The sequence below is a fragment of the Melanotaenia boesemani genome, chromosome 8, assembly GCF_017639745.1.
Source record: "Melanotaenia boesemani isolate fMelBoe1 chromosome 8, fMelBoe1.pri, whole genome shotgun sequence".
Taxonomy (NCBI): Eukaryota; Metazoa; Chordata; class Actinopteri; order Atheriniformes; family Melanotaeniidae; genus Melanotaenia; species Melanotaenia boesemani.
The window spans coordinates 4,991,826-5,016,158 of record NC_055689.1 but is presented as its reverse complement, the minus strand read 5'-3'; the positions used below and the strand labels follow the sequence as shown (position 1 = coordinate 5,016,158).

At 39.8% G+C, this 24,333-nt stretch overlaps 1 protein-coding gene across 2 annotated transcripts; it reads left to right on the top strand.

The window, feature by feature from the left end:
* The first annotated feature begins 228 nt into the window (after nucleotides 1–228).
* Nucleotides 229–22,704, top strand: LOC121644681 (Y+L amino acid transporter 2). Of its 2 annotated transcripts, XM_041992810.1 has the most exons (11): nucleotides 229–322; nucleotides 3,688–3,790; nucleotides 3,952–4,475; nucleotides 14,985–15,110; nucleotides 15,199–15,343; nucleotides 18,884–19,007; nucleotides 19,175–19,278; nucleotides 19,372–19,468; nucleotides 19,582–19,731; nucleotides 21,873–22,056; nucleotides 22,131–22,704. In XM_041992810.1, the coding sequence occupies exons 3-11, from the start codon at nucleotides 3,965–3,967 to the stop codon at nucleotides 22,223–22,225; spliced, it is 1,536 nt and encodes a 511-aa protein (XP_041848744.1). In that variant the 5' UTR covers nucleotides 229–322; nucleotides 3,688–3,790; nucleotides 3,952–3,964; the 3' UTR covers nucleotides 22,226–22,704. The 2 variants fall into 2 exon arrangements, with proteins under 2 accessions (XP_041848744.1, XP_041848743.1); XM_041992809.1 differs by lacking the exon at nucleotides 3,688–3,790 and having other exon boundaries at nucleotides 254–322.
* Nucleotides 22,705–24,333: the final 1,629 nt, after the last annotated feature.

Here is a 24,333-nt window from a genome sequence, read left to right as displayed (position 1 = left end):
TCACAGAAAGTTAATTGACTGTTTTGTGAATATATCCTCAGAAGCAGCTCGGCTCTCTCTGTGTAGCTGTTGTTGGCTCCATGGGGGCAGGAATAGGGTCTGTTCATCTCTGAAAATAGCACAGGGGGGAACACGAGAGCGCAGTCCGTCTGGTGGCTGGAAAACATAAGATGTGTTTGTGCCGGCTTGCAGAGATTGCAACATCAACTGTCCGTTGCTACTTTTCAGATGTGATTTGAGCAGCATTTGCAGCTCAGACGAGAATCACCGACCCCGCAGAAACTCCATGTATAGAGAGGAACTGGTTTCCTGTGTGGACTAGGTAAGCTGGATTTATGTTAATTTGTCTTGTAAGGACTAACTTTATTCATGTCTGATCACACTGTGATCCTATTTGTGGAGCAGGGTGGATTATGAATAACCTTTTCAGGCATTTTTGACGTAAAAACTGTGTTGTTCAGTTTTAAAGAAGGACAGAAACATTCTTTGGAGAACATAGTAGTAGTAGTAGTGATCTAACCAAATCACGTTCTAATTTGCATTTCTGAAAGAAGCACCTGCATAACTCAAAAAATGAACATGAGTGTAATGTTACAAGAGTGTTAGCAGACCTGACAAGAAATACGACCAATAGGAGCGCTGCTGAAACAGTGGAAATGATTAAGAAAAAAACTTCTTGTAGAAGGTAATTCATCAGGTACTGTGGTGAAAGATGTTGGTTGTTCCCAGTCAGCTGTATCTGAAATTCAGAGCAAGTACAATCAGAATGGGAAGGTTGTAAAAGTGAAACATACAGGTAGACCAGGGAAGATATCAAAATATTTAAAACAGAAAACTCAAAATGCAGTTATGATGATATGGGGATCACATGCCAGCAAACAGGCCGGATCTCAATCTAATTGAAGATTTGAGATCAAAATGATCATTTAGAATCCTGAAAAGCTGGTCTGTTAACTGCCGCATGAGAAAGTTGGAACCGGCTTGATAAAGAATGTTACCAGATAGCAAAAATCCTTTAGCCCAGATCTGGCCCAGAGCCTGAACATGTTCTGGCCCACATCCGCATAACAGAGCCAGGCCAGTGTCTTCTGGCTCAATGGGCACCGGCACTTCCAAATCCGTCCTAGAAGAGGACCAGCCCTGACCCGGATTTGGATTCTTAAGTGGTTATCTGGCCCTAGTCAGGTTCAGATCCGGTCCAGATCTGCTCCAGGTCTGCTTCATGTTATCTGACTATATGTGTTTCCATCGACTGAAGCCTGCGCTCGGCTCAGGTCTGTGCTGCTGCTGTAAAACGGATGTGACTTTCGAGGTACATGTGGCGGTCTGGAGGCAAATCTGGCTTGGAATCAGCTTAGGTCTGGATTGTTTATTTCATCAGTAGCCGTGTTTACATGCAGCACTCTTAATGCAACCGAACGTCCAATCCAGAATCAAATCTGTCATGTAAACACCTCAGCGTATCTGATCAGCCTCCATCGGAAAAGGTTTCAATCAAACGAGTTGGGCGTTTAAAACTGTTTTACAATCGGATCAGCAGGTAAAAATAACTATGTAAACACTCATTCTGATAGTTTCAATGATGGATGTTGTTTCCACGCATGCTTGAACCATGTGGGGGTTAGTTGACGGGGGGCTAGCTTAGCTAGTGCTAATTAACATGGATACCGAGGTTCTCTTTGAGCATCTTTATAGTTTATTTTTAGCTCCAGTGTGAACATCCTGAGTAACTAATTTGATGTGTAGTCCCTAAATACACTCACTGAAAACTAAACATGACATGGTTTCCCCACATTATCTTAAAACTAATCTAGTGGTAGCATAAAACTATATTAGCACTGCTACGTAGCTTCACGCTAATGTATAGTAGTTGTACACAGGGACTAAATCTCTTCAGAAAAATGCAGCTAAATGTAATTTAACTGGTGTAGTAATACTGGTGATCTATGCATGTCTGGAAAGATGTTTCCTTTCCTTCTCCTCCAGTGATCTGTCAACCACATTGGATGTCCAGTCAGATTTCAGAGGTGGCCAGTGCCACCTCGGTCACCCCTCTATCTCCGCCCCTTAGTGATGTGATGAGTTTCAAGGAAGACTTCCTTGTCTTTTTCCAAATTAGTAAGCACTGTGCATTACAAAAGCCTTACGATCATATTAAATCTTTCCACCAAGTCAACACACAACACTTTATGAAGTGTCCATGTAAACATGTCAGCTGGAATCTCTGATCAGACTGATTTCAATCGGATAAATTAAGTATTTGTCCATGTAAATGTAGACGGTGAAATCCATGTCTCAAACAATTCAACCGGTTTTGTAATTATTTCCCGTATTTGATCTAAAACAATGGTTTCAAGCTTTTTTTGTGTCACTTCAGAAGATATCAGGCTCTCCAAGAATTACCTTTCTAATGAACATTAAAATTTAGTAGACCTATTATTTTCTATCAGGCACACAAGGGATATGTTAGTAAAATGAGAATATTATTTATTAAGTGTTGGGAGCTACTGTTGGGAGTTACATTGTCAAAGGGCTATTTTGGGTGATGCCTCAGGAAATTTTTAATAAAATCTCTGTTTTCTCACACATCCACAGGACAGCCAGAACATTACGCAACTAATTTATATGGAAATATCTGGATTCTGACAAGCAGGAGTAGTAGTAAATTAGTTATTCATAAGCTTCAAATTGTCTTGTGTCATTTTCTTCCTACATGGTAGTTTTAATTTTTCTTGTCTAGCTATCATGTTATTGTGCTAACACAGTGCATTCATGGGAGGTGACTGGAAAAAACGCTTACAACTTGTGTTTTGCAACTCCAAGCTAATGGATGTGGCTAATCCTGTCATGATCTGTGGGTTTTGGTTTTTGCTAGTTGTGTTGTTGCTATCTTGTTTCCTCTTTTTATTTAGTTACTGTTTGCATCACTTCCTGATCATCAGCACACCTGCTTTAATTAACTAATTTGCTTCACCTGCTCATAGTTAGTCCTCTTCCTGTAATTACCCATTAGTCCAGTCTGTTTCTTTTGGTTTTTGTTCTGATGTCCTGCTGCAGTTGTGATTTTTGTTTTTTTATCGAATAAATATCTGACGCCTTCATCCGCCTTCCTGCTGCCCAGTTCCACATTTTGGGTCCTGTCTTTGCACCACACCGTGACAAATCCTCCCTTAAACACATGTATGTTGACAACACTTGACTTGAAGGACTTAAATACTGACTAGCCCTGCTCTTTTACATCTTAAACATGCCGACTTCATGAAATCTACCTGATCCATTGAAAAGGTTTTAATAAAAGTTATTTTGAGCTCCCAGTCTTTATTACAGATTTCCACCACAGTATAGAAGTATAGAAACTGTTATCAATGAGCCTGATTAGAAGGATGCTCATCAGTCTACTGTGAAGCATCCTGTGATACCTGAATCAATCCATGTTAGCTTCAGTCTCAAATTTGACTCTGTATCCATCTTTTTATTTGTAGTATTTTTGCTTTTTGTGTTTGACTATTTTTATTGTGGTTTATATTCTTTTTAGAAGAGCCTCTTAGGAGAGCCTGACATCTAAGAATTTCACTGCCAATGATTCTGATGTAATTGTTGTGCAGTGACAATAAATTCATTCATTCATTCATTTCTGTTTTTTTTTTTTTTTTATGGGCAAATGATTGATGAAGATTTTTTTTACAGATACATGTTATCACAGTCCGAAGAAGAAAGTAATATATATAAGTTGGTTGCCATTGGAACTTTCTTCGGCCTATTACTGGAGGCAGTGGGAGCACCACTAGTGGTAAACCTAACACAGTTTGATAACATTTATTTTGTTTTAAGATGTTTAGGAAGCTCAGTTTACGTTGAGCTGTTAAATTAATTTGTGCTCAATGATATATAAGAATAAGGTAATTAATCATTTTGAACTATCTAATTGTTGCTTCTCTGTGTCCACATCAGCACAGCTGGCGTGATGGGGGATCTAAGACAGAAGATTGGGGTCATGTCCCAGACAATATGTCCAAGTTCACGGGCTGCATCTGAAGAGGACTTAAAGGCTCCGAAAGTGGAGAAGATGCAGATGAAAAGGGAAATTTCTCTCATCAACGGGATCTGCCTCATAGTGGGCAACATGATAGGCTCTGGGATTTTTGTCTCGCCGAAGGGTGTTCTGATGTACAGCTCCTCCTATGGGCTGTCGCTGCTGATTTGGGCTCTTGGGGGCATCTTCTCGGTGTTTGGAGCTCTGTGCTATGCAGAGCTTGGCACCACCATCACCAAATCTGGAGCCAGCTATGCCTACATCCTGGAGTCGTTTGGTGGCTTCCTTGCTTTCATCCGTCTGTGGACGTCCATCCTGCTGATCGAGCCGGCCAGCCAGGCTGTGATTTCGCTGACCTTTGCCAACTACCTGGTGGAGGCTTTTTATCCCACCTGCCAGCCGCCATACGATGGTGTCCGACTGATTGCTGCAGCCTGCCTCTGTAAGAAACACTCTTTAGACTGGATTTCTAACACAGAAAAAATACGAAGATTAGTCTTTGAGTCAGTTGCATAAAAAACAAGCACAAAAATTTCTAGTTATTGATTCCTCTTGAAACTGTGACTCAAGTTCTTGGAAATATTTCTACATAGTGAAAATGAAATGAAATAAAAATAAAAAAGATAAATCCACTTATACTATTCATGTTCAGTATTAATCTGTAAATAGTTGTTTATTTTCAGAGTGTATCCAGTAATAAAACTGAGAGAAATAAGTTCTGGTGCAACTAAAAAATGTGAAGTGGCATAATGTAAATGTTTCTTTTATACACTGTCCAAGCATCTAAAAACAGTAAAGCCTCATTTATGCACTACGCTAAATATACATACTCGTACGGAGGGATGCTTCTGTCCATCTTCTGAGTCATTTATTAGCATATTCTGGTCTGTTTCAGAAAGTTTGCAGATCTATCCCCAGACATGCCAAACAGAGAGGTAACACCGGTGTTACACCGAAATCTGTGACCCATCAGAATCTGTGACCGGGTGGGGGGGACTATTTAAGTCTGAGTTCATTATAATGCAGGTACAGCAAAGTCACACATTCTCATAGCTATTAGAAATGGTGACCTAGGTCACCCCTCTAATAGTTTTTTTGAAGAAAAAGGTCTTTTGACATTTAATTTTACAAAAAAAAACAACAGAAATTAAATGTCAAAGTAAAGATTCTGGGCCCATAAAGAGGTCAAATAAACAGAACATCAAGGAACTGAAAACTAACTGACCTTAAAAACTGACACACAAGGGAAACTTTTTTTTTTTTTTTTTTTTTTTTTTTTTTTTTGACATAAGAGGGAAAAGCTAAAATAACTATCTCCAACTAACTTAGGTAAACTTAATCCACAACAAATTTAACAATAATTTAGACTAACCTATTAGTCACACTTCCTCTAGAACAGGTTTCCACTTTGCCCTTTTATCAAACAGTAAACAGTCTGATGCTATTTATCACATTTACATGACAGCTTGTCATAGCTGCGCTCTGTGTCCATGGCAGTGAGCACACACACAGGTTTCCGTTAAGAGGACAGAGTGTACGCCTCGGAAAACACGTCAACCTGCTTAAAATCAGAAAAAAGTATGAGAGTTTTCTAAATTATCTCGGGGGGGAGGAGCAGATGGAGTATTTCTCCCTCTTCGGTGTTACGCTGTCGGTCTTTAAGGTCGTCACAGCAATGCACACGGCTGAACAAGCTGAGTCTACCATCACTGAAGCTAAGTGTAGAAATGCGCCTTAAACAGCTGAGTCTTTAGCTTGCTTTTAAAAGTGGATAAGGACTCTGCGGATCGGACGGAGTTTGGTAGACCGTTCCACCACCGGGGAACATCAGAGAAAAAGTCTTGCTACTGATTTTGCTCCACGCTGTGGTGGGAGCACTAGGCATTCTTCACTTGCAGAGTGTAATTGTCGAGAGGGAGTATAGCTCTAGATTAAGGAGTGGAGGCAGACCGGGGCCGTTTGGGTTATTGTATGTGAGCCAGAAGCAGAGCTTTGAATTTGATGCGTGCTGCAACTGGAAGCCAGTGGAGAGCGATTGGCAGTGGAGTGACATGAGCTCTTTTAGGCTGTTTGAAGGCCAGATGTGCTGCTGCGTTCTGGATTACCTGCAGAGGTTTAACTGAGTGTGTAGGCAGGCCTGCCAGTAACGAGTTGCAGTAGTAAATGCGTAAAATTACCAGAGTCTGGAACAGGAGCTGTGCCGTGTGTTCAGTCAGGTAGAGTCTGATCCTCCTGATGTTGTAGAGAGCAAATCGGCAAGACCAAGCAACCGAGAAAACATGGTCCTTAAAGGTCAGTTGGTTGTCTACCATGAAACCAAGATTCCTGGTAGAAGACGTAGGTACAAGTGTGATAGAGTGAGATATCAGCAAGGCATGCTGATATTCACATTGAGACGGTTGTGTTGTCGGGTGAGAAGGAAAGGAAAAGCTGAGTGTCATCTGCATAGCAGTGGTAGGAGAAGCCATAAGAGCTAATAACTGCACCGAGTGAGGAGTTGTATAGTGAAAAAAGAAAAGGGACCAAGCAATGAGCCCTGAGGCACCCCTGTTGTCAGCCCATGTGATCTAGACACTCCCCCTCACCAAGATACTTTGAAGGATCTTCCTGTGAGGTAGGACATAAACCACGAGAGGACAGATCCTGAGATGCCAAGCTCCGAGAGAGAACAGTATATGATGGTTGACCGTGTGAAAGGCAGCAGACAGGTCCAGATTTCTCCCAGATAACTGATTTCGATTGTCAAGTAAATTCATTCTGTGCTTAAAAAAAAGAATAGAAAAGAGTAGAATAGAATAGAATAGAATAGAAAAAAGTTATCTAAGAACATCTTTAATATTCAAGAAAAATAGGCGGTGTTACATAATTAGCTGTAAATGAAATCTATCAAATCAAATCGAATTTAATCAAATTTAATCGAAATCAAATCTGACGTGCACCCCTACTTTACAGACGGTTACGCGGAGGTACTCCCTTGTGATTGTTTAGTTTGAGATCATGTATTACCAGATATCTGGATCTTCTCACTGAATTTGTGTGGTAAGCACCTTTTTTAAAAACAATAACTAGTGGATCAAGTTGATGAGAGGCTGATTGAATTATTTCTTTGTCATCTACCACAAGCTAATACGTAAACCATCAAAAGAACTCCGACTTGGTGAGTTTACCAGACGATACCACCCCTGCTGCCACCTTCAGATAGGAGGAGACACTGCAACACAACACCAAAACTATGTGTACTCCCTACGCTCGAGTGCGAAAGCAAACTCATCTGTGTCAGGACTTGGCACTAGGACACTCTAGACCGCAGTTTGATGATTGACTTTGTAGTCATATCATCAGACTTGCGGCCGCATGTCTTGGACAATTGGGTTAAGAGAAGTGCGGCGCTGTCAGCTGATCACCACCTGGTGGTGAATTGGCTCAGATGGTGGGGGAAGATGCCTGTCAGAAACAGTTTCAGCTCCCATCTCCAGCAGATCTTCAACCACATCCCGGGTGAGACAGGGGACATTGAGTCTGAGTGGGCTGTGTTCCATGCCTCTATTTTTGAGGCAGCCAACTGGAGCTGTGGCAACAAGGTCGTTGGTGCCTGTCGCTGCGGAAATCCTTGAATTCGTTGGTGGACACCAGTAGTGAGGGATGTATTCAAGCTGAAAAAGAAGACCTATCAGGCCTTTTTAGCCTGTGGGACTCCAGAGGCAGCTGATGGGTATCAACAGGCTGAGCAGAACACAGTTTCTGCGGTCGCTAAGGCAAAAACTCAGGCATGGGAGGAGTTTGGAGAGGCCATTGAGAATGACTTCCAGATGGCTTCGAGGAGATTCTGGTCCACCATCCGATGGCTCAGGATGGGGAAGCAGTGCTCCATCAACACTGTGTAGAGTGAGGATGGGGGCTGCTGACCTCAACTCAGGACATTATGGGTTGGTGAAGGTAATACTTCACAAACCTCTTTAACACTCCTCATAGAATGTCTAGGTGCGGCCGAGGTGTTGAGGGGATCCAGTTTGGTGGCCTCAGGTTTGGGTCTCTGCTTTTTGTAGATGATGTGGTTCTGTTTGCCTCATCAGGTGAGGACCTTCAGCTCTCGCTGGAGCAATTCGCAGTCGAGTGTGAAGCAGCTGGGATGAAAATCAGCACTTCCAATTCTGAGATCATGGCCCTTAACCAGAAAAGGGTGGAGTTTTTTCTCCAGGTTGAGAATGAGGTCCTACCCAAAGTGGAGGAGTTAAAGCCCTGGGCCTTGTTCTCCTACTCTTTATTATATATTTTTTTAAAATAACATATTTCCTTTGTTATTTGTGGGCATTGTCACTAGTTACGTTTACATGGACAAATATTTTCTCTATCTGATTGAAATCAATCTGATTGGAGATTCCTGCTCACATGTTACATGGGCGTTAGATAAAGTGATCCGATCAGTTGTGTTTACATGGTGGACAGATTTAATATGATCGTTACGCTTTTGACATGCGCAGTACCCACTAGTTGGGAAGAAGAAGTTTTATTATTATTATTACTATTTTGGGCTTTTTGAACCGAGTGTCCTATAAAGTGCCTTATGATATGCAAACTTAGTTATTTAAAAGGTTGAAATGATTCAAAGTCCTACGTTGCTGCTATGGGAAATACTCATCAGCTAGGTAGGTTGTCCTATTTCACAAACAGTAAGTGGACTTTGAAGTGTGTAGACCCTGAACTGGGACACAGCTCTCTGTCAAGTGAAGTTGTGCACGTGTGGTTGGGTAGGGGCGTGCCAGTTCGGACGCCCGCAATAATCAAGGAATCGAGCTGTGAACACTAGTTCCTGAAAAAATTACTGTTGCATTCACTTTTGCGTTCCGCATCCAGGGCTTATTGCTTTGTGGACAGCTGTGACAGAATGAGGAGGGCTTCATAAAAGGAAGCCTCAACCTACTAGTGACGGTATTCATAAGAAACTTTGTAAAATAGCAAGCGGACTTTGCAACACTACCCATGTCCTGCTGCATCACTGCTGTACACAGGAAGAAGCTCACACAAAAAAGTTATAAAATACTATGAAAATTTCCAAATTTGTCTATTCCATATCTGAAGTTGTTGAAAAGATCTGATGTTAAAATTGGAAAATAATATTTATGTATGACAGTTTTTATGACACTATCATTAGTGGTATAAGTTTAAGACAGATCTGAGCATCTCTCAGGTCCTTTGCTGAATTTGTTCCTATTTCTTCAGGACATCACTTTCAGATCCTGTTAATTTGCAGTGTAGTTTGCTAGGCCAGACACTTCTATTCTCTACTGTGCAGCATGTAGCCATGTTTTCTGATAACAGCTCTATGGGAGTTCTGACGTTGTTGCAAAAATACTATTTTATGTTTTATTTGGTATACTTTCAAAGATTAAATAAAGTTATTGGAATAAATGTGTCTTTGTGACAGGCTGCTAGTAACAAAGAGCCTAAAGATCTAAATAAAATTCTTTAAGGTTCTTTACTGTCTGTTATGTGTCAACACAACACTGGTTCATAATGAGGTCAGTCTTTTTTTTTATATGAGAATGACATATGTCAGTATTAAGTGACTCAACAAAGTTTTTTAAAGATTAAATTACAAGATCTGGACTGAAAGTGAGTGAAAAGCAAAAAAAAAGACCTTCAGAAAGTCTGGAGAACTGTTGCTCAAGACCACCATAAACAGGTACAAGAAGGTCTGGCTGCTTTAAAGGAATATCTAAAAAAATTAGGACATACTGCACTATGTTGTACTACAGCTGTTTATAGCCTTGCTTTGTGCGGTAAAGACTGCATGGAGGAGTGTTATGTAGGTCAAAGAGCAGCAGCGCGATGAGTCATCATGAGTTGTTCTAAGAGGCAGTGAGTTTCTGTTTCTGTAACCACAGCCTGACTGTAGCCCGCAACTGCTGTAAATTCAAAGTGATTGACGTAGTGTACAGTTACACTGAAGGATTATTCATTTACTGCTGTGCAGACGTAGCATGACAAGAAAGCATAAGCAGCAACAGAGGCAGGGTTTGTTGGAGGTAGTTCAAGCCTCTCTTAGAACTGTGAGCATGTTGTGGCCCAGTAGGCTGCAGTGGTGTTTTGTTCCTGTGCTTCCTGTAAGTTTGTCTGGTCTCAGTACAGTAATGTTGCACGTTATGACTATTTCCAGTATGGTCTTTTGTACAAACATGGTGTCAAAAGTACCTGGACCCAGACTTTAAGCGTATCATACAGTCTTGAGCTCCTCAACAGCAGCAGGTGAAAGCGAGGGCTAACAGATAAGCAACTGAGCAACAGCTAGCATCAGGCTGGCAAAGGAAAGAGTATTATAGCATCGGGCATCCCCCCGCCCACTGAAATGAAGATGACTGGCAATCTGGCAAGCAGCAGGGACACCTTTAGAGAAGAGTATGCAGACTATTCCCTGGCATCGGGACTGAACGATAAGCCAAACTAAGCGCAAGCAGCCACTCTGCGACATTTGATGGGTAGTGAGGTTCACCAAATATCCAACCACAATCTAAGCATCACTTAAGAAACAGGAAATGGGATGAGGCCACACTGTGCACTCTCATCAACATCCTAAAGGACGGTTCCTCTCCTCTGCACACCTTCATCACTCAGGCCCCCTCCACTAGATATGAGTTGGGACACCAATAACAATTTTTAGCAAATAAGAGCAAAACTAAGAAACACGAACTGTCTTTTATTCCTCGTGTTCTTAGATTGTTTTACAGTTTACTTTTATAGTAATTTGTGATTTTAGTGTTCTATATAGTCTGTTGGTAGTCTTGTTTTTTTGTTGTTGTTGTTTGTTTTGGTTTTTTTTATAATGTTGTGATTGACACAATTCAGGTTTCACATGTTGTCTCCTGCCATTTTAGTTTTAATAAATCTAACTCTATCTCAAATGCAATTTTGAATGCACTGGAGACATACTTTAAGCCTGCGAGGAATGTTATATTCGAGAGGTATGTCTTTGGCAACTGTAAACAAGAAAAAATTGCTGCAACTGTGATAAAGCAAACCACTTTGCTTGAGTTTGCAAGAAGAGGAACCAGTTCACACTGCAGGTCGGTGACGCTGAAGCTGATGGGCCCAATATGGAGTCTCACATCTACCCCGTTAAATAAAGAATCGGATCAGTTATGGGACAAAGGAAGAAATAGTTTGTCAATGTCATAATCAGTTATCAAATTCAGAAATGTCAGTTAGATTCGGGAGACATCTGTGCTGTGATGAGCATAGCAGACAAAGGTAGCTTTGTTACCAAGTGATGCTAAACTGATACTGTACTCATGCCAGTCAATGTCCTCCATTGGCATCTTCAGAACAGAGTGCATTATGAGGCATATAGATAGTCAGACGCAAGCAGAGACCCCTGTTTTTAGGCTCAGCCTGCGAGCATTTAGGCTTGATGTACTTCACTATACCTTATGATCTTCACTTTACCTTATTAGAGCACAGCAGAACAGAGCCAGTTACCAAGCAGCAGCAAGCACATATGATAATATATTTAATAGGGCCTTTGAAGCCCTCCCAGGGAAAGTCCACTTTGAGCAAGAGTAAAGTGTCCCCTGTTCAAGCCTTGCAGAGAAATGTACCAGTTGCCCTTAGGGAAGCAATCAAGGCCCAGTTAGACAAATATGAGTGTGATGGCAACTTAGCTTCAGTTTCAGAGCCAACTGAGTGGATCAGCAACATGATAGTCAGGCAGTTGGAAAAACTTGGGATCTGCATTAATCCAAAATCCCTCAATCAGGCTCTGCTGCGATCTTACTACATAATGCCACCCTTGATGATGTACTACATAAACTGCCCAAATCCCGCGTCTTTATTCTTGTCGATGCACATAATGCCTTTCTGCAGTGCAAACTAGATGAAGTGAGCAGTTACATGGGCACCTTTTGGACACCTTGGGGCAGAAAACGCTGGCTGAAGCTGCCATTTGGCGTGTCTGTGGCAGCAGAGATATACCTGCAAAAACAACAACTCCTTGAAGGGCTGGTGGGTGATGAACCCATTACAGATGACATATTGATAGTTGGTTGTGGAGACACTGATGAGGATGCCACATGGGACAATGACACAAACCTGCTGGTGCTCATGGAGAGGAGAAGAGGTGTGAAACTGAGACTGAGCTTTAAAAAGATGCAATTCATTGTCAAAGTAGTTCAGTTCCAAAGACAGATACTGTCAGCAGACTGACTCAGACCAAACTCTTGAAAAATTGGGACAGTTCAGGAAGTACTCCACCCGACAGATGGCAAAGCATTACAACAGTTTATTCTACACAATTCGGTCCTACGAGGGCCGCAATCCAGCAGGTTTTCCATGTATTCCTGTACCAACACACCTGAGTCAAATTAATGAGTTATTGTGTAGAACCTGATTGGCTGTTAGAGCCACCTAATTTGACTCAGGTGTGTTGGTGCAGGGATACATGGAAAACCTGCTGGATTGCGGCCCTCGTAGGACCGAATTGAGTAGCCCTGGTTTATAGGTTTGTAATCTACCTAACCAGATTCATGCCACACCGATCTGAGGTATGTGAACCTCTAAGGAGCCTATTGGACAAGGACAATCTCAGGCACTGGCTGCCAAAGCCCGATACAGTTGCAGAGGAAATCAAACGGCCCCAATTCTGAGATACTATGATGTAGCGAAGCCTTTCACCATCCAGAGTGATGCGAGTCAGAGGGGACTTGGTTGCTGTCTCCTACAGGAAGGTCAGCCAGTTGCTTTCGTGTCGAGCGCTAACCCAAATGGAATAAAATTACGCTCAAATTGAAAAAGAATGTCTGAGAATTGTGATTGGATGTCAACACTTTTATTATTATCTCTACAACAGAGGGGAGATAACAACTGAAATGGACCACAAGCCACTCATCTACATCTTCAACAAGCCTCTCCTTAGTGCAATATAAAGGTGGTGTACAAACCAGGCCCTGATATGCATTTAAGCGACACACTGAGCAGAGCCCCAGCCCCACCACAGGGTACTGACACAGCATATACCTGTCACACAGTCTGCAGCCTGCAGAGGACATAAAAGGACACTAAACGGATAAACCAGGCTGGCTACTTAAATGTCACCAGCCCGGGTCTGATTGACATCAAAGTACACACCAAAAGAGATGAAGGTCTCCAGATGCTGCAGACAGCAGTTCTACAAAGATGGCCAGAACACGGGGAGGAAGCTCCTCTCACAGTCAGGGTCATGGTATTGTGCTGAGAAATGCTAAAACACATACGTACCAGCCACTTAGGTGGTGAAGCATACTACAGGGAGGCTAAGGACACATTGTATTGGCCAAACATGCAAGCCGAGACTAAGGACTATGTGAGCCAGTGTTCGACATGCAATAAACACAGACATGAACAGCAGTGAGAAACAATGATGTCACATGCACTTCCAACAAGACCATGGCAGATTCTGAGCATGGACCTTCTCAGACATGCAGGCAAAGACTTTATTCTCACTGTGGACCATTACTTGAATTTCTGAGTGCAGAAACAACAGTCCTGTGATGCAAAGCTCAGTTTGCATGACATGTGCACCCTGACCATGTGATTACAGACTGCGGACACGTCCAGAAACCCCAGCCCACTGGAGAGGCCGAGTCATCAAGTCCCACAACTGGCTACAGGACACTGAGTGGAAGGCTGGTGAAAGCACCACAGAGACTGGACTTATGAACAAATATATCTGGTTCTATGTTCGGATTCTTAAAAAAAACAAAAGAAAAGAAAAGTGACAGAGTCAAGGTTCTTGGCTGAAGTTATTGCAAGTAGTTGTCACAGATGTTTCACTTAACAATGAAAGGGGAGATATTAGAGCCTCTCAGAGCTGTGAGCTGTGTCGTTTTGTTCCTGTGCTTCCTGTGAGTTCATCTGGTCTCACTTTATTGCACTGTTTTTTCCAGTGTGGTCTGTTGTACAAACAGGGTTTCTGTGTTTGGCATCAAAATAATGTTTTAATTAATTTTAAATACTTAATGATGAAATAATGAAAACTTATTGGGGATGGGTGATTTCCATATGACACCATTAGTTAATGGTAATTTTTCATCTATACCAATATCCGTATCAGTTTTTTGATAATGGTTTTTGCCATCTAGTGTTAAAGGAAAATTAAAGCAGTGTACAGTGTGCATTAATATCTTTATTTCAAAAGCAATATGAAATATGAGTCACAAACATAAATACTTGAAAGAAATGCTTAAAATCTTTATAAAATAATTAGACAAATTTATTGATTCAAAATTAATTTAATTACTTAAACTGAAAGAGCACTGTGCTCAAGAACCTGCCTTTATCCAGTAAATAAATAACCTCTTGATGCCGGTTGTTGCAAACACAACAAACCAGTTATAGCCTTTAATTTCTTTTAATTTAATTAATTTATTTGCTTTTATTCTTATCTAAATTAGATAAGAATAAAAGCAATATATAAATTATATATTAATATTTCTATGATTTAATTATTATTCATCTTTATTTTTTAATTGTCATTAATCTATTTAATATTTAATTGTATTTTATTTAATTCAAGTCATTTTCTTTTAATTTTTTCCTTCTGTTTTTATTCTGTATTCTTTTTGTTGTTATATAATTGTTAACAAATTAGGACATAAAGGGGTTAAAACACATCCTCACTAACAGTAGTGGCAGCATCATGTATAAACATTAAAAATACTTAATTAATCACTGAGTGAATTTCCATCATTATGACGTAATCTGATAGGCTGCCATAATCATGTGACTCGGAAGACAACAGCTTGAGGCTGTTTTACACACTTACTTTATTGCCAAAAACAAATAACCTGTTTTGTGTTAGCATGGTGGTATTGTGATGTTTAAAAAAAATATTGAATCCAGTAGTTTGAGTGGCAGCTATCAAAGTATCGACTCCAGAGTATTTATACACTTCATGTGTCCTTGTGTCTTCTTCTTTGTCCAGGTATACTCATCTTCATTAACTGTGCATATGTGAAGTGGGGGACTCTGGTTCAGGACATCTTCACTTATGCCAAACTTTTGGCCCTCTTCCTTATCATCATTGTTGGAATCCTGAAAATAGTAAGTGGTAAGTAAAAAGAATATTATCTACCTTAATGAATAATTTAATGCAAGCAAACATTACACGAATCAAACTTTGATTTCTCTTTGTGAAGGAGAAAGAAATAATTTTGAGAATTCATTTGAGGGCTCCTCCACCGACGCCGGAGCCATAGCTTTGGCCCTCTACTCGGCCCTCTTCTCCTACTCTGGGTGGGATACACTCAACTTTGTCACTGAGGAAATTAAGAATCCTGAAAGGTGACCAGTGCAGACATACTGTACAAACCGATGCCAGCACACCAAATATTTGACTTGATTTTACTTCTTTTTCTTTTGTGTCCCTATGTGTTAATATTTGACTGTGGTGCTGATAATCAGAGTCCTGCATGTTTAACATAACTAAGAGCAGATTGGGTGGTGCAGGTTTTGAAAATGTGACACTTTAAAAGTTGTGATCAAACTTGTGATTTATGCCTTTAACATCTAATGAGAAGATGGTAGTATAGTACAAGGGGTATAGTTGAATAGGCCAAACAAAGACCTCTTCCCAAACACTTCTCCTTGCTTTAATTGGAAACCATCATGGTAGGATAATTCTTTCTTTATCCTACCATTTTAGCCCTTCAAAGTAATACTAGTCCTTGGAAGTTCTGTCACAGGAAGTGACAGAAATGTTTTAGTTAAATGTTGTAGTCTTACTGACCAAATGTCAACCAGGTGTTAAAAGCAGCTGTCATATCGGGTGATAAACTATGATAATGATCAATATAACACACACATTGTTTTTCACTGTAACAACCTAATCACTGACAACAACTCGCTGGTGTTTACACTAGAAACACAAAATATACTATAATGAATTTTAATAAAGACAACAGTGGACTACAAGTGGTACTGGGCGCAGCCATCTTTAAATCTGAAATCTCATCTGAAACTAGTTAGTTCGGCGTTCTGACAAAACACAATCTTCAGAATTCAAAGGGCAACTGGAACACACTATTAGAGAGGAAATGCTGGTGTTAGCATTGGAGAGGCTAACAACTTACTTCCCTAGACTGGTGTCTCTATCTAACTAGGTTAGATATTCCCTCTGTCTGTTAGCGAGATAAGCTGGTGTGAGCACTGAAGAGGCTAACAACTAGCTTCTTTAGGCTGGAAATCTACTGTGCATTCCAGCTGTGTGGGAATTCCGAGCAGTCGAAAGTAGATAATGTCATTACCAGACATTATTTGCTCCAAAACAGCCAATTTGTGAGCATCCACAAATGCTGTATTAAACTAGAAAATCTCAAACCCATTTTAAAAATTGTGCTCCATGGGAACGCCAGCTGATGGTGATAATGATTAATAATGATTAATAAGCCACACATATTAATGCAACTTTTCACAAAAAAAAGCCTGTCATAACAATATAATTATCAATGGCAACTCACTGCTGTGTACACTAGAAACTAAAATATAAAGAATTTTAATAAAGACAATAGGCTACAAGTGGTACCATGGGCATTGATCTTTAAATATGGTGTCTGGGTTAGTCTGGTTATTGCTATCTGTTAGTGGAAAAATGGACTACACGACAGCACCTGTGTCCAACTGGACTCAGTCTGACTACCACTTAGTTAGGATGTCCCCTCCTGTTTGATGTTTTGCTTGTGTTGTTCTTACTCTCAGGTGTAAGTGGCTTTGGATAATAACTGCTAAATGAGAATAGAAGAATAGAATAGAAAATGCAGATGTTAATGCTGGTGTTAACATTGGAGAAGCTAATGACTAGCTTCCCTAGTGATCTACTGGGTTAGTTAATCCCTCTGCTGTCTCTAAGGAAGAAGCGGATGGTGTTAGCATTTGAGAGGCTAATGATCAGCTTCCCTATGCCTGTGATCTATCTGATTAAACACTGCCTTGGATGGGTATTAGTATGGATAGGTGGGGCATTTTCATTGAAATCTGGCAACCATTATAGCGAAGCTGACAGCCAATTAAATTGGTTATAATTAACTAAATCGGTAAAATCAACTGGTTATTGATTAACTAAATTGATTATGTGCAGCCCTTTTAACCATGGCCCACACGTTTGTCATGTCAGCTGCTTTTTAACTCCTGGTTTACATAAATTCTTTGCTATTTAGTGGTAAATGGTGTGGTATGCTGCTGCCTCCTACTGTTGACTCACTGTAGTCTGAAGACCCAGTTATGCTCCCTTAGTTGGTACGTCCATTTCAAGCTTTGCCTTACATTGCCGCCCTCCATACTTCCATGTGTCTTTTACGTTGCCATGATTATGAAATTCATTCATCCACTAGTAAGCAGCTGAGTTCGCGTTCTGACATCAGTTTCGGACACAGATTTAAAAATGATAAGAAGTGTTCAGTTTGGCTGCTAGAAAAAAAGTCAGGCCAAAACATTATTCCTCAAGTTTAATATTTGTATCATGCAGAATGTTGCTTGGCCTAGGCTCAGATGAGCGTATGCGGTCGCCACATCAGCTTAAGTGAGCAAAGAACACAAGTTACAAAACCTTTTTATACACACTGACAAACAAGGGCAAATTTTCTCCTTAATGTTAACAGGCTCAAAAACCTGCTCCTACTTGCAGTTGACCATGACATGATAAGTTTCGGTGGAGACTTACTGAAGGGACTGATTACACAATAATGGCCCACAAAGTGGAAAAGTACTGACACACATGTGCAGAGTGTATTAATCACCAGACGTATATATGAATGATAAATGCATTGAAAAAATATCCATAAAGTTCAAAATGATAAATGCACTGAAAGAAGAAATATGAGGTTCAAGTCTTCAGGTTGTTGGCAGAAATGCACTGCTATGAAGTTGTTTGCAAACCCCAACACACTCACACAGCCTTTCATCAAATGCTCTCGCCATCTCCAGAGTTGTTGTCCACGTTGTTGTCCTCTTTTTACTCCTGTTCCTCTTATTCTTCTCTGGTTTGTTCCTTTTGTTGGTTGCTTGTCAGCTATACTGCTCAACACTGATCCTGCGGTTTCCGGTAGCATAGGTCCGTTTGTGACGAATCCACAAGGCCCTGAAAACGCACAAATTAAGCACATAAACAATGCAGGAGATGGATGAAAGTCCGAAAGCAATCATTTACATAACTTCCTGATATAAGGTCAAATTTTTTTATATAGCACATTTTCCACAACTCATGCTGCCTAAAAGGACTTTACAATCTAAAATGACTACCAAATAAATTGGTTGAAAGTCAACTGATTACATGACAATCATACTGCAAACAAATAAAACAAAACAATCAAACAAATTCAAACAAATGAATGTTTCAGCCAACTCGTGGTAAAACCCAGTCCATAAAAATACATAGAGATCAGTAAAGATTTAAAACAATCCAGACTATTCCAGAGTCTGGTACCCACTCTGTACACTCTACATTTTACTTTTGTTCTTGTTGTGGATAAAATATACTGGGAACTGGACCTCATGTTTCTTAATGGAGCATGAATAAGCAGCAGCTCAGAAAGCTAAGAAGGGGCATCTGGGTGCTCAAAGGTCTTTTTGGGCCATTTCATTGTTACTTAGCCTCATGTTTATCAGAATTCTTATTACAGTAGATTATTGCTTAGTGAAATTTATTACATTTATTAAAACATACAAACGGCATGAGCAGCTTTTGCACATTATAATGCAAAATCCGTGTCTAACCAGTGGAATTTAACAGCCTAACTTGACTTGATTTGTTGCCATGACTAAACCTTCTGCCATCTACTTGTTGCAGCTCTTCAGTGAGTCAGTAACCACTCTGTGCTGGTATTGCAGGAATTTGCCACTGGCCATTGCCATCTCCATGCCCATTGTGACCATCATCTACCTGCTAACCAACGTGGCGTACTATGTGGTTCTAGACATGCCCTCCCTGCTGGCCAGTGATGCTGTGGCTGTGGTAAGAAAACATCAGTGACTCAAGACATGAATCACTCTGTGGTTAAGTATGTCAGAGATGGTTGACCTTAGATATTTTACCCTCTGAGATGAAACAGGACTGCTATATTAAGTCAAAAGTTGCTTCCATGTTAACTTGCAGTAAACCTTCTAAATATGACCCCACAGACATTTGGAAATGCGGTTCTGGGTCCGTTTAATTGGATCATCCCTGTTTCAGTGGCTATGTCCTGCTACGGCGGACTAAATGCTTCCATCATTGCTGCCTCACGGTATGAAGAAAACGCTAAGCAGGTGCTCACTTTAACTTCATATTGTGTTGAGACTCAAAGAAATCTCCTGGTAACTTTCTTTTTGTCACACAGGCTGTTTTTTGTTGGAGCAAGAGAAGGCCACCTCCCTGACAGCCTAAGTCTGATCCACCTGGAGCGCTACACACCCGTACCAGCTCTGCTGTTCAATGTGAGGAACCTTCCACCAAACCAGAATCACAACCAATCACAAACATATTCATCCCTAAATAAAAGCAGTAGCAGTTGAAATTCTTCACCCTTCCCTGTTCTGTGTGGTTGCAGGGGCTAATGGGCCTGATCTTCCTGTGTGTGGAGGACGTGTTTCAGCTCATCAACTATTTCAGCTTCAGTTACTGGCTGTATGTTGGCCTTTCTGTGGCCGGACTCATCTACATGCGCATCACTCAGCCAGACAGATACAGGCCTGTCAAGGTGCATCTTTGTTTTATTCTTCAGACTGATGCAGAACACTATGGAGCTATAAAAGGGCCTAAAATAAGAGTTGTTAGTATTTCCAATGCTAACACCATCATCTTTTTTCTAACAGAAAGCACAGGGAGTTTTCCATCCAATAGGTAACAAATGGAGGGAAGATGGATGTCAGCCGTTCCAATCCTCCGTTCCAATCCTCATGCCAGCATCTTCTGGCTGGTAAACAGCAGAGGGAGTTTTTCATTCAGTGAATAACCAGTCCAGAAAAGTTGGAGGTTAACCTGCCCAATTTTAACACACATCTAGGTCAATAGATGATCCAACTAGTAGCTGCAAGTATGCAGCCACAGTTGGGTGGTCAATACACTTATTTTTGGCCATTTTACTGCATTATCTTATGCAATTATTTAGGAGTTGTAACAGTGTAGTGCGTCAAAACAATGTGATGGTTACTGAGGATGTTCAAACACGTGATTTCAAGGGCATTTCTGTTCAAATAACAACATTGTAAATCAAATGTAAATAAAATATATAGTTCTAAAAAGGTGAAAATAATAAAAAAAAAAAAGTAAAAAGCTTTATGTCGAAGAATCCAAACATGTCTTATCTCCATGCTCATAGTGAAGCACAGTAGTGGCAGTATCATGCTGAGTGGATGTTTTTCTTCAGTTAAGACTGGGAAATTATTTCTTACTAAAGGAATAATGGATGGTGCTAAATACAGGATCATTCGTGAGGAATTATTTAGTCAAGTTAGTCAGACCTTGGGATGGAGGTTCATCTGTCAGGATGACAATGACCACCTACACCTGAACCTACCTACAGCTAAGCAACACTTGAGTAGTCGAATGAACATTTAATTGTGTTGGAAAGGCCAAATCAAAGTCCAGACCTCAATCTGTTAAAGAATCTGTACAGTGAGTTAGAGATTGCTGTACATTAGCAAACCCTTCAAGTCTGAAGAGCTCTGCCTTGAGGAACAAGCATAAATGCCAGATTTGATTTGCCAAACAGGAGAAAAAGGTACAACTTAAGATAAACTTTCATAAAATATGGCATCAGTGTAAGATGCGAGGTGTTATTAACCAGACTACCAGGGAATGATTTCCTAGTCAAACTAATTATTATAATTAAAAGAAAGTTCTAGTAAATTTTAATTATGAAAGACTACATTCAGCAGTTGGATCTGGAAGACATGGATGACTTGGATATTTACAGAATGATATTCTTGCAGCTGAATGAACGTATGTGGTGAGAAAAAAGGACTTGTATTTGAATGAACAACAGAATAATAGTTCAGTAACTAGCTATTTATTTTAGAACAGGAAAATGCTTTATAAACTACCAAAAGTTATTTTAAAAATCTGACCAAATCATTATTGTTATTTTATTTATTTATTAAGATAAGATGAGATGAGATAAGATTTTCATGAATGCCACAATCTTGGTAGAAATTTATAAGAAAAGACTTAAGAACAAATGTGTTCGTAAGAATGGTCTGTGAATGAGGCCCATGACTTTGGAGGGTGAATACTCATGCATGCTCAAATACTGTGTTTTATTTACTTATTCAAAAAAAGATTTTTCTTCAAATGATTATCTGAAAGAGGAAGTTTGGTTGATATTCACACACTGAGATAGTGATCTAAACAAAAATGGGAGGAGAGATTACAGCTAGAAGAAGACCAACATTTCTACCAACAAAAGCAATGAAGGAAATAATAAAAGTCCAATAATTGACTAAAAGTCAATAATCTCGTCAAACTAGGATTACTGCTCAGTAATCTGGTCCAGTGCATCAATGAAATACTTAGACAACTTTAAATACTACAAAACCGAGCAGCAAGTGTAATACCCTGATATAATTACCAGACATACATATACAGATGTATATGTATGTATATATATATATGTATATATATGAAATGTTCATGGAGTTTGTGTGAAGTATTTGTGCATTTGAGTGTATCTGTCTATATGTGTTTGATTGTATCTAAATGGGCTCCAGGATTGAATAGCAGCAGTTGTTGGCTCCAACTGATGAGGATCCAAATAAAAATAAATAAACTTAAACGTGTGTGTTTATACAAACAAAAACACTGAAGGATACCAACAGAGTGTGTGTGCTCTTGTCTCCACAGCTGACCTTATTCTTCCCCTTCATCTACTGTCTGTGCAGCCTGTTCTTAATCATCGTCCCTCTGTACGGAGACACCATCAATTCTCTCATAGGGATCGGCATTGCGCTCTCTGGGGTGCCAGTTTACTATGTGGCCATTTATCTACCTGAAGAAAGGAGACCCAGATTTTTACGCAAACTAAACAGTAAGATTTACACTTTAAATGAAGTAATCAAAGTAAGGCACACCTTCCCTTCTCTCATCCCTTTCTTTCTCTAGTGTTTGCCACCAGATACTGCCAGATGTTGCTCTACTGCTGCGTGACTGAGTTCGACATGGAGACGGAAACGCCAGCAGGTGGTAAAACGAAGTGAGCTGCAGACGGGCTCCTTCATTCATCAGTCTGCTTTCTGAGTGCTGGAATAAATAAAGCCTGCATGGACAGAGCAGCAAGATGCAAGGTCATCAAGTCTGGAAGGATTTGATATAAACCTGACAGCTGAAATGACCTGAGAAAGGAGAAATCACATGAGAAACTCCACACTTTTCTGACAGGATATAAATGAAGCTGCTGCAACAAATCTGTAGCCCAAGCACACATTTTTCTTGTTTGCTTGTTGTTTTGTTGGTATAATTCAGTTAAATGATCATTTTCAGCTTGCAGAAGCATCTAGGGACATCTTTATTGTTTGCTTACTCATCAGTACATTCATTCCTGTAAATATAAAACTCCATAAAATTGTCAACCTCAACCTTTTATCTTCTTCAGTGTTCGGGATGTTTGCATGTTTTTCTTTAATTTGACTCAAGTTTATTTCAGTGCTTCTAAATTTTATTGGCATAAAAAAAACAGTATGTGCGACACCTGTGTTTCACTAGTTCATTAGGTCTCCTGCATCTTCATCCTTCGTCATCATCTATCACTGTCAGAACCTGCTGGTTCTGCTTTTACATTTTCTGCCTGCAGGGGGTGCAATTTAAAGTGAAATTGCCACTTCTTAACCACACAATTAATGGCTTTGTAGCCTTTAACTAAAGCTCAGGTCTCCTGAGTTTGACTTGCATTAGAGATTTATTTTTGCTTTTCGGAATAGAAGGGAGGATCCAATAAACAGAATTTTATGATTTATGATTATAATATTTTATTATATATGATACAAATATAATTTCAACTTTCTGTTACATAGAATTTAATATTATAGTGCAGACAAGCAAATATGTGATGTCCTCGTATGAAGACGCTCGGTCTCAGGAAGTTAATTACTGGAGACCAGTGGAACTGTAGATTTAGATAAAAGACATGACCCATCATCTGTAGGCCACTGAACAAAATTACTTTACCAGCTTAATGTTTTCTAAATCAACAAATAAAACCTGTAAATAAAAGCAGAATGCAATGATTAGCAAATCTCATCAACCCATGTTTTATTCTCTATAGATCATAAACATATCAGATGCTGAAACTGAGATATCTCAGAATTTCATGGAAAATATGAGCTCATTTTGAATCTGATGACAGAAACACATGTTTAAAAGTTAGAAGAGTGATATCAAGAGGCTGGAAAAGGAAATGATAGAAAAAACAACTGGAAAATCATATGACGGCTAATTAGGTTAACTGGCAACAGGTCAGTAACATGACTGGGTTTATGGCGGGATCCACTAAGTCTTCACAGTTTTAGCTGTGGAAGATTTTAATTCTACAGGTTTTTGATATAGTTTGTATAATATTGGTGAACCTGTGCTCCTCTTTACAAATGAGAGGCTCTGCCTCCCTGAAATGCTCCTTTTATACCCAGTGGGTATAAAAGACTGCACATGAACAGTCTGATTTTATTTATATTTTACACGGTGTCACAATTTTTTTAAATAAAAATATTTGTTTTCATACCATCATCTCCAGAAAGCACAAAATGTAACTCTGTCTCTTAGTTTTCAAAGCTGAGAAAGTTTTTTTCTTTAAAGGAGACATTTTGCCGTTTTTCACAAGCTGAGGCTGTTTCTGAGTTATTTGTTAAAAATCAGTGATGTAATTTACTCAATATACCACACAAGGATGGTACAACAGCTCATATATCCACCACAAGTATGCAACAATATTGACACTAGCCTGTTTTAGGGCCCTTGAAGCCTATTTTTACCTAATCACAGAGCTACAGTACACAGCTCACACTGCACACACAGCCAACTGAGCTCAGTCTACGATTCCACCAAACAGTAAAAATTTACACATCAGCTCCATGTGATTCACTGTTGCTCCATTTCTCTGTTTTTCTTTAAGGTTTTTAAAGTCTAATAAATGGTTCCCTACATGAGCTTTTCTTCACTGAAGTTCAGTTCATTTAAGCAGTGTTGGAGCCACTGATGCATTTGATAAGAAATCAAATGCAAATGCATCATTATGTGTATTTAAGGTCAGATTTCCTAGTTGGGATGTGTAACAGAAAGCTGGTAGAAAATAATTATCTAATTTTTCTTTTTA

Bases quoted from the DNA above. Each gene is read 5' to 3' on its own strand.
- LOC121644681 (XM_041992810.1), top strand. From the start codon at position 3,965: ATGGGGGATCTAAGACAGAAGATTGGGGTCATGTCCCAGACAATATGT. The intron at 19,008-19,174 runs GTAAGAAAACAT...ATGACCCCACAG, and splicing joins CCAGTGATGCTGTGGCTGTG to ACATTTGGAAATGCGGTTCT. The intron at 19,279-19,371 runs GTATGAAGAAAA...TTTGTCACACAG, and splicing joins TCCATCATTGCTGCCTCACG to GCTGTTTTTTGTTGGAGCAA.